Source organism: Anoplophora glabripennis, unplaced genomic scaffold, assembly GCF_000390285.2.
Source record: "Anoplophora glabripennis isolate ALB-LARVAE unplaced genomic scaffold, Agla_2.0 scaffold206, whole genome shotgun sequence".
Classification (NCBI taxonomy): domain Eukaryota; kingdom Metazoa; phylum Arthropoda; class Insecta; order Coleoptera; family Cerambycidae; genus Anoplophora; species Anoplophora glabripennis.
This window is the reverse complement of record NW_019416733.1, coordinates 625325-635694: the sequence shown is the minus strand read 5'-3', so window position 1 is coordinate 635694 and position 10370 is coordinate 625325. Positions and strand designations below refer to the sequence as shown.

Genomic DNA, 10370 nt, shown 5'->3' with positions numbered 1-10370 from the left:
TTTAAAGTTATTTATGCTTATGCAAGCGAGCAATTCAAGAAAATCGTACGGGTGGTGGTGGTGGGGGAAGCAGAGAGCGCCGCCGCTTCGGCCTGCTCGAAATTGGATCGGCAAGTTCAAAACCGCAATGCGCTTAATAATTTTTAATATCTCACCTTCTAGAGGTCTGATTTTGATGATTTTTTTTAATTTTAGCGTATTTTCAAATGTATATCGTTAATAATTATTGGTCTTTCAACAGTCCGATAGTTATTTATCTTTAAATTTCCTTTACTTATCAACTTCATTTTTCTATTGTATCAAAGGTAAGTGCATAAATTTATATACTGTTTATCAAAGATCAAAAACAAATTTATTTAAATATTCTGGAATTGTTTAAACAACAATTATTTTCAAAATATGACGAAAATTAGTAATATAATGAGTTAATTTCTCATTTGCTTATATTTTAAACAATAAATAATATTTGAATTATACTTTAATCACAAAAGAAATTATGATTAAATTAATAAATTAATTATAAAAAATCAATAAATTTTAAAACCTGCTTTAAAAAATTTGATTTGATTGAATATTCACAAAGTTATTCTAATTGTTTATAAGTACAAAAATTCGAACAATGTTTAAACAAGCGCCAGAGCTCTCCTATAATTGACGGATTCGAATTTTTCAAAAAAAGTTTGAAAGCTTGAGAGCCCTTCTATATGTGACTAAATTTTCAAGTATCTAAGGGCCTTGGTTTTTGCTATGCAAAATTTTGGAAATTTGCAAATTTTTTTCAAAATCTGAATTGCAAAATTATTATGCAAAATCTATCGAACCGATTTTGATGAAACTTGGTGTGATAATTGTACATAACATGAAGTTTGATTGAACCAAGTATAAAGGTCCTATACCCAATTTAAATACCCAAAAAAAAATCCCTAAGTATTGTTTTTAATCCCATTTTTGCGATTTTTTCGATTTTTATCATAATAATCATGATTCATTCGATTTGTTTAATTACAAACATGTTTTCCTCTTCCATTTTCGCCTAAAATCAACTCTTGAAAAGATACATAATTAAATATGACATTTTTCGATTTTTTTAACATATTGTGCCGCCAAAAGTGAAGCCCACGTTTTTCTATGCGCATAGAAAAATGTTAATTTCTAGTGATATTTGAAAGCAAAAAAGACAAAAATCTCCGTGGATATACGATTCACCCAAATATGGCTTTTTGAAACAGATACTGTCTGGACTAATTGTATTTTATGGTATTCTATGCACGCAGTTGTGTCAATATTCCTTAATTAATCGGGGTTTACCGAGATTTAGCGAAGTTTAGGAAAGTATAACGAGCACTTTTCGTTTTACACTTTTTACTTGTGCACTTTTATACATTTGCACTGGTGTTATTTCGCACTTACGAACCTATGCAAAGGCAAAGACAATTGAATGAAGATTTAGGTATACCTGAGGGGTGTGGAAAAGATGTTTCTTTGACACTTCCCCCAAAGAAGTCTTCAGGAATTTATGAATGTGTCTGTCAACGTTTCATGGATTGGTGCAAAGAGAAAAACATTAAGTTGTATTCAGAAGATGTATTGATGGTGTATTTCTCGAATTTAGGATATAAAATGAAGGGGTCAAGGCTTTGGTCACAATATTCAATGTTGCGGTCAACGTTGGATATGAAGACGGGGATTGATATAAGCAAATATTCAAAGTTACGTGCTTTTCTCTAGAGGCAGAATGAGGGATATGTACCGAAAAAATCGCTAGTATTTACAAAGGAGCAAGTTGATCGCTTTTTGACTAGTGCACCTGATAATTTATATTTGATGATGAAGGTAAATGGTTTAAGAATAAAAGAACAACATTTTTAAAAAGCTTCTTTATACGTCGTCCTAATATTGGGGGTTGCAGGCACATGCCGTTCTGATGAATGAGTCAATTCAAAATTGATAATGTTGAAGATGTGAAATCTGCTATAATTATAATAATTGTCAATACAAAACCAAGAGGCCACGTTGTTTTACTATGCTGGGACACAATTATTTAAGTTTTTTTCGAAAATATGTTGCTGTACGTCCACCTGGATATACAAAACGTCGATTATTTCTCAGATATGTTACTGTTACTGTTACTTTAATTTAAGGATTAAAAGTGTCAACTTAAGCTTCTAGGATTAAAAGTGAATACTTTTGTTGCTAAGATACCATTTTTTTTCTCAGTAAGGAAAGTGTCAATCTTAGAGACTTGTGACAGTCAAAAAATGTTACAGTTTTGTGACGGTTGGAGAAAAAAAATTAAATATGATTGAGCAGTTTTATTTTAAGTACCTAGGTACTATTAAAATATAGGGAATATGTGTTCAACATAGTTTTTTATAGTGTCCATTATTCTGCTTTTGTCCGAAATAAATTTTTCAATTACTTTTCCATTAAAGTGTGGTATTTCCCGCACCGTTGATTTTTCAATAGACAGCATTACTGTTAGTCTGTCTTCACAATCAATCTAAACTTTACATTCTTTAAAATTACACACACAAAAAGCAATACGTAAGTAACAAAATTTTACACCACGCCTGAACAAATTACGTTTATAAGAAAAAAAAGGCCGAGAATATTTGGTTTGGGGTCGGAGTAAACAGAGCCCAAATTCGATAGTAAAAATGCGCTATTCCCACTACGTCTTTCACTGCTGCGCCACTGTAACCATGACCACCGCTGTAAACACTTTACAGATGTAGGAGAGAGCTACGCGGAGCCCAGTTATTCAAATGGAATTTGTAAGTCGAGTTTAAGACTGCACGTTACAAATCTAATAATTCCTTTTCAATGTGTTTCATCAGGCTAATCTATTTCCTTCTCCAGATAGCATTGTAAATTAAATTTTAAATTAATTTTTTTCACTATGAAAATTTCAACGGGGGCGCCGCGTAGTGGAAAATATTGGACAAAATTGGACAGTTGTAGAAAAAAGCGCAGCGAAACAAAATGTATAGTAACGAAAAATCTTACGCCCTATATTTCCAAAATTATACCCTCAACCCTTCAATTATTATACTTTCAAATTATATACTTTCAAGTACTAGAAATGTAGGGTTTGAGGGTCAAAGGTTTGAAATATAGAGCTTCAGGGTTTAGGGCTTAGGGCTTGAGTGTAGGTATAGGGTTTGTGAGTAAGGGGCTCAAGAGTCTAGGGTTTGGGAGAATAGGGCTCGAGGGTGTAGGACTTTTGTGTATAGGGCTCAAGGTACATCTACTGGTTTGGAAATATAGGGCTAGAGGGTCTATAGTTTGGGAGAATAGGACTGGAAAGTAAACTGCTTGTGTGTATAGGGTTTAAGAGTCTATGACTTGGGAGTATAGGTATGAAAGTCTAGGGTTTGGGAGTAAAGGATTTGAGGGTCTAGGCTTTAGGAATATTGGACTCAAAGGCCTGAATTTGAGGTTAGGTTAGTCTATCAGGCTTCATTGCAGATTTAATAAATGGTTAGTAATAATAAACCACAATGATGTTTTACCAACGTTTTATTACTATGTACCTAGATGTTTTTTGGAATTTTTCTAGCAAAAAATTCGAGTTAAACAAAATTTCAGGGTCTTTAGGTTATGTTTTCAGTTTTGACTAAAGGTTTTGGCGATCGCGATGATGAACACTCAACAAAAATACATTTATACTTGTTATTATAGAAAATAATTTTGTGACATTTTTTTTCACTGTAATGATTTGATTTGACAATCTTTCCAGTTTTGAGATTAGGTTCTTGGGTTAAGGTGTCAGATTTGGGTACAGTATGGCATAAGGCTCTCGGAAAAATTATTGATCGAATCTCTGTACAATAAAGATATTTTTCATTTTTTTTTATTAATCCATAATTTAGTGACTTTAAACTTAGTTAATGTTGGTTCTGAGGTTAGGTTTTTTAGATTCAAATTCATGGTTTGGGTATAACATGTTACGTAGGGTTCTACTGAATCTATTTCGTACTTATGGCATGTAAAAAAACTTTTTTCCAATGTAAATTTCGTTTAAGGCTTTTAGGTTAGAATTAATAATTTTGAGGTTATGTTTTTGAAGAAAAAACATCAGATATATCATCAAGGGTCATAATAATCAATTCTATTAATAGCAGATACTTTTTAAACATTTTTATCTACAACTGAACATCGAATATTTAAAATTTCTTCTACATTGACGTTGGGGCGCTCCCTAAGCATTGAGAAAAAAAAAATGTTTTTCGAAAAAACCTCACCGGAATATGAAAATTCAGATTACCACGAGATTATTAAAAAAAATAACGACAAGACGATGAAAATTGGCGAGTGGCGAGAATTTTGTCCAATATTTCCCACTGTGCGCCGCTCCAGACCCCTCTGCACCAGTCGCCACTGCTCAGAATGGACGTGAATGTCAACGAGCAATAATAGAACTTAAATTTAGCAAAGCACTCCGAAAGAATTACGTTATAAAAAGTGAAACACATTTTGAATTCGAACCGCTTTTGTAATATTCATACTAAGGAAGTAAATTTTAACAGCTTAATAAAAAAATCGACTTTTAACGGCCGTTTCCGCGTTAACTAACCCCCGATCCGGCTTTATACCGCTGTAGGCATAAAGACCCGAGTTGCCACCTACCGGAATAACGTCAGAGGAGATAATTGTATTTATAAAATGCAACGAGGCCTCAACCCTACGGATCGCCGAGTTCATCGGGCGTAGGGTCGGTTCTCTCTAATAGCACCACCGGGAATTCTCCCTAATAAAAGTCTAAATCCCGGACGATAGGAACCGTTTACAAAAAATAAACAATTTGTCATCCGGCTTAATTAATAAAAATTATTCCGGCACCGAGCGCCCGAGGACTGCTGTGTCTCTTTTATTTTTTTACGCGTTCGTCAGCTGAGGACCGAGATCTAATGGCCGATCCGCCAAGGCAATGGCAAAATTTGATTATTCGATTTACTGGGGGTTTTACACCTGGTACCTGGCCTTTATTATTACGGGTTAAGGCGAAATTACCGGTTATTTTGCCCTAAATGAGTATTTATACATCTAAAACTCAATTTACTCTGGGATTGTTCTTGGTAAAATATTAAATCCGTTGTAGGTACTAAAAATTCTGCATAGGTTTCACATATTTGAAAAATTCAAATTCGCAATAATCTAAGCGATTATTAAACGGTTTATCTCTTACATTGTTTATACTGTATTTTAATATAGTATTTCCGAAGTCAATTCCATACGTACAAAAACGCCTAGCAATAAAATTTAATGGATTTCATAGGCGTCCCTAGAAAAGTTTTCTGCTAAAGGTACAAAATAATAACAACAACAATTTTATTATTTTGATAGTAAATTTTTTGGTTATGATATATCAGAAAACATTTTCATACATATACAGGGTGTCCCTGAAAAGGATGGACAACGCTTGACCACAGGTTCCTTGGATGAAAACAAGACTGTTTAGCCTAACTTACCTATATACAAAAGTGCACGCCTTCTAAATATAGAACAGATAACCTAGTGTTTTTTAAATAATTTGAAAACTGTTTTTCTTAGGAACTTCAAATTTGCTACACATATTTTTTTATATAAGGGCAAGGTAAATATAGAATTTGGTGAAAATACATATACAGGATGTTCTCTTTCCAGTGCCTGTGCCCTACTGGCTATCCCGTAACTTTTTTGTATGTACGCCAATGACGACAACATTTATATTTTTAAAAATAAGCACTATTTTAGAAGATTTTTTGCCTCTTACAAAATTTTGATATCGTTTATGGATTTCGAGTAAAAATGGCATTTTTACACATTAAATAATATAAAATCAGTTTAAGATAAATAGAACATTCTAGCACGAGATGCCATATAACAGAGAAATAAATTCATAACAATAATTAAAANGTTTAAACTCGCTAAATTAAGGATTAATAAAAAAAAATGAAAAATATCTTTATTGTACGGAGATTCAATCGACAATTTTTTCCGAGAGCACACACCTTGTGTCATACTGTACCCAAATGTGACACCTTAACCCAAGAATCTAACCTCAAAACTGGAAAGATTGTCAAATCAAATCAGTGAGAAAAATCATAGAGTGAAAAAATTTGTCACAATTATTTTCTTTAATAAAAAGTATAAATGTATTAGATTTAGATAATATTTGATTCTCCTAACTCCTGAATTTGAGGTTAGGTTAGTCTATCAGGCTCCATTGCAAATTTAATAAATGCTTAGTAATAATAAGCCACAATAATGTTTTACAAACGTTTTATTGCCATGTAGATGTTTTTATGGAATTTTTCTAGCAAAAAATTCGAGTTAAACAAAATTTCAGGGTCTTTAGGTTATGTTTTCAGTTTTGACTAAAGGTTTTGGCGATCGCGATGATGAACACTCAACAAAAATACATTTATACTTGTTATTATAGAAAATAATTTTGTGACATTTTTTTTCACTGTAATGATTTGATTTGTCAATCTTTCCAGTTTTGAGATTAGGTTCTTGGGTTAAGGTGTCAGATTTGGGTACAGTATGGCATAAGGCTCTCGGAAAAATTATTGATCGAATCTCTGTACAATAAAGATATTTTTCATTTTTTTTTATTAATCCATAATTTAGTGACTTTAAACTTAGTTAATGTTGGTTCTGAGGTTAGGTTTTTTAGATTCAAATTCATGGTTTGGGTATAACATGTTACGTAGGGTTCTACTGAATCTATTTCGTACTTATGGCATGTAAAAAAACTTTTTTCCAATGTAAATTTCGTTTAAGGCTTTTAGGTTAGAATTAATAATTTTGAGGTTATGTTTTTGAAGAAAAAACATCAGATATATCATCAAGGGTCATAATAATCAATTCTATTAATAGCAGATACTTTTTAAACATTTTTATCTACAACTGAACATCGAATATTTAAAATTTTTTTCTTCGACATTAACGTTGGGGCGCTCCCTAAGCATTGAGAAAAAAAAAATGTTTTTCGAAAAAACCTCACCGGAATATGAAAATTCAGATTACCACGAGATTATTAAAAAAAATAACGACAAGACGATGAAAATTGGCGAGTGGCGAGAATTTTGTCCAATATTTCCCACTGTGCGCCGCTCCAGACCCCTCTGCACCAGTCGCCACTGCTCAGAATGGACGTGAATGTCAACGAGCAATAATAGAACTTAAATTTAGCAAAGCACTCCGAAAGAATTACGTTATAAAAAGTGAAACACATTTTGAATTCGAACCGCTTTTGTAATATTCATACTAAGGAAGTAAATTTTAACAGCTTAATAAAAAAATCGGCTTTTAACGGCCGTTTCCGCGTTAACTAACCCCCGATCCGGCTTTATACCGCTGTAGGCATAAAGACCCGAGTTGCCACCTACCGGAATAACGTCAGAGGAGATAATTGTATTTATAAAATGCAACGAGGCCTCAACCCTACGGATCGAAGAGTTCATCGGGCGTAGGGTCGGTTCTCTCTAATAGCACCACCGGGAATTCTCCCTAATAAAAGTCTAAATCCCGGACGATAGGAACCGTTTACAAAAAATAAACAATTTGTCATCCGGCTTAATTAATAAAAATTATTCCGGCACCGAGCGCCCGAGGACTGCTGTGTCTCTTTTATTTTTTTACGCGTTCGTCAGCTGAGGACCGAGATCTAATGGCCGATCCGCCAAGGCAATGGCAAAATTTGATTATTCGATTTACTGGGGGTTTTACACCTGGTACCTGGCCTTTATTATTACGGGTTAAGGCGAAATTACCGGTTATTTTGCCCTAAATGAGTATTTATACATCTAAAACTCAATCTACTCTGGGATTGTTCTTGGTAAAATATTAAATCCGTTGTAGGTATTAAAAATTTTGCATAGGTTTCACATATTTGAAAAATTCAAATTCGCAATAGTCTAAGCTATTATTAAACGGTTTATCTCTTACATTTTTTATGCTGTATTTTAATATAGTCTTTCCGAAGTCAGTTTCATACGTACAAAAACGCCTAGCAATAAAATTTAATGGGTTTCATAGGCGTCCCTAGAAAAGTTTTCTGCTAAAGGTACAAAATAATAACAACAACAATTTTATTATTTTGATAGTAAATTTTTTGGTTATGATATATCAGAAAACATTTTCATACATATACAGGGTGTCCCTGAAAAGGATGGACAACGCTTGACCACAGGTTCCTTGGATGAAAACAAGACTGTTTAGCCTAACTTACCTATATACAAAAGTGCACGCCTTCTAAATATAGAACAGATAACCTAGTTTTTTTTAAATAATTTGAAAACTGTTTTTCTTAGGAACTTCAAATTTGCTACACATATTTTTTTATATAAGGGCAAGGTAAATATAGAATTTGATGAAAATACATATACAGCAGGGGTGTCCAACTTGCAAGGCCTCAAGGACCAAAACTAAAACCTTTGATGTGGTTGCGGGCCATATAATAATTTTGTTAAAGTAATAACAAAATAACGTGGGGTATAAAAATAATTAAAACAAAAAAGGAGTATTATTTCTTTTATTGCTCAACAACTAAATTTTTTTAGATAAATGCAAAATTTATACATAATTTTTTTCAAGAAGTAAGACAAACATTGCAATAATAATGAAAAGTTGTATCTAATGCGAAGACTGTGGTCGATCGGCTTCATCCACCAATGAAGAAATGTCCACCTCCAGTTCAGTTATAGACAGTCTCATGAGGTGACGTAAGGAGGAATCGGTAAGGTTGCTTCTGTTGTGGTTTTTAATGTACTTCATGGAGGAAAAGGCACTTTCACATGTATATGTCTTCCGAACATTGATGTCATTTTCAGTCCAAAATCTCGCAGGTTTGGGTATTTCTCCTTAGACAGCAATTTGAAAAATTCAGGTCCCATTTCTTGTCTGGTGATTAGGAACATGTCAGCTTGAAGATCACATAACTCAAGTTGTAAGTCGGGTGGTTGATCTTCAATGGTTGCTCCAAGAGGATTATTATAAAGCAGTACACTGCTTTTAAGACTTTCAATTTTTTTAAATCTTGTATTGAATTCATCAATAACTTGTTGAATTTGTGAACTGCAGCATGAAAACTCAATATTTTCCTCACTATTGAATTCTTCTGCTAGTTGCAGACAGCTAGGGAAGTGTGTCAGGTTGTTCTTTTCCAAATCATGTTTAAACACGTTCAGCTTATTCCGGAATCCGTTTATTTTTCCGATCAAATCTAAAACCGTCTGGTTTCTTCCTTGAAGAATCAAGTTTAAACTGTTAAGATGATTAGTCAGATCTGTTATAAAAGCTAACTGTCTTAAGAATTCTGGATCCTTAAACTTCTCTTCTAGTTCAGTTGTGTCAGATGAAACGTATACATTGAGGAATGCAGGGATTTCCTTTCTTATGGCAAAAAATCGTTTCATGCACTTTTTTGCACTCAGCCACCTTACATGGTTGTACATTAGCAAGTGTTAGAGAGACCATAAAATATAAATCTTTTTTCACTATGGCAGCATTTAAAGAAAATATATCTAATAGCATCGCGGGCCGGATGGGGCCCGCGGGCCGCCAGTTGGACAACCCTGATATACAGGATGTTCTCTTTCTAGTGCCTGTGCGCCATTGGCTATCCCGTAACTTTTTAGTATGTACGCCAATGACGACAAAATTTATATTTTTCAAAATAAGCACTATTTTAGAAGATTTTTTGTCCCTTACAAATTTTGGATATCGTTTATGGATTTCGAGTAAAAATGGCATTTTTTACACATTAAATAATATAAAATCAGTTTAAGATAAATAGAACATTCTAGTATGTACGAGGTGCCATATAACAGAGAAACAAATTCATAACAATAATTAAAAGGTTCTGTGTCAAGCTAGCTGTGATTTAATTTTAGCTTACTTTGTTTTTTATTGCAATTTATACTTTTGCTTAATAAACTGATATGTTAATAGTTTTGGGTTATTGTGAAGGAAATTGTTGTGCTACTGTTGGAACATATGCTGAAAGATTTCCTACATTTGCTAATGCGGAAAGACGCCTTCGGGAAACAGGACGTTTTTTACCTGTAACATTAAATCGTGGATAATGTACGGCCTGAATTATTCAGCTGGAGGAACAAATTTTGGAAAGGGTCGAAGAAATTCCTCAAGTAAATTTTGCGTTTAGCGGCAGAGGTTGGCTTTCAAAAAGTTCCTTTAATAGAGTATTAAAAGACCAGTTATTACAGGTTACAGGTATTCAGGGTACAGATAGGTATTACAGGTTATTAAAGGTCTAACAGGTGAATAGGTAGAGGAAATAATGCCCCTTTAAAATAGCCACCTCGATCCCCGGACCTAAACCCATATAATTATTTCATTTGGGGAGCGTTGAGGACGACAGT

General features: G+C 33.5%; 1 protein-coding gene across 1 annotated transcript; it reads right to left on the bottom strand.

The window, feature by feature from the left end:
• Positions 1–8759: 8759 nt before the first annotated feature.
• On the bottom strand, positions 8760–9443 carry LOC108904679 (general transcription factor II-I repeat domain-containing protein 2A-like). Its single transcript, XM_018707318.1, has one exon. It carries the CDS (start codon positions 9441–9443, stop codon positions 8760–8762), a length of 684 nt encoding a protein of 227 aa, XP_018562834.1.
• Between the last annotated feature and the right edge of the window lie 927 nt (positions 9444–10370).

Excerpts from the sequence above, each read along its gene's own strand:
- LOC108904679 (XM_018707318.1), bottom strand. The coding sequence starts at position 9,443 with ATGTACAACCATGTAAGGTGGCTGAGTGCAAAAAAGTGCATGAAACGA.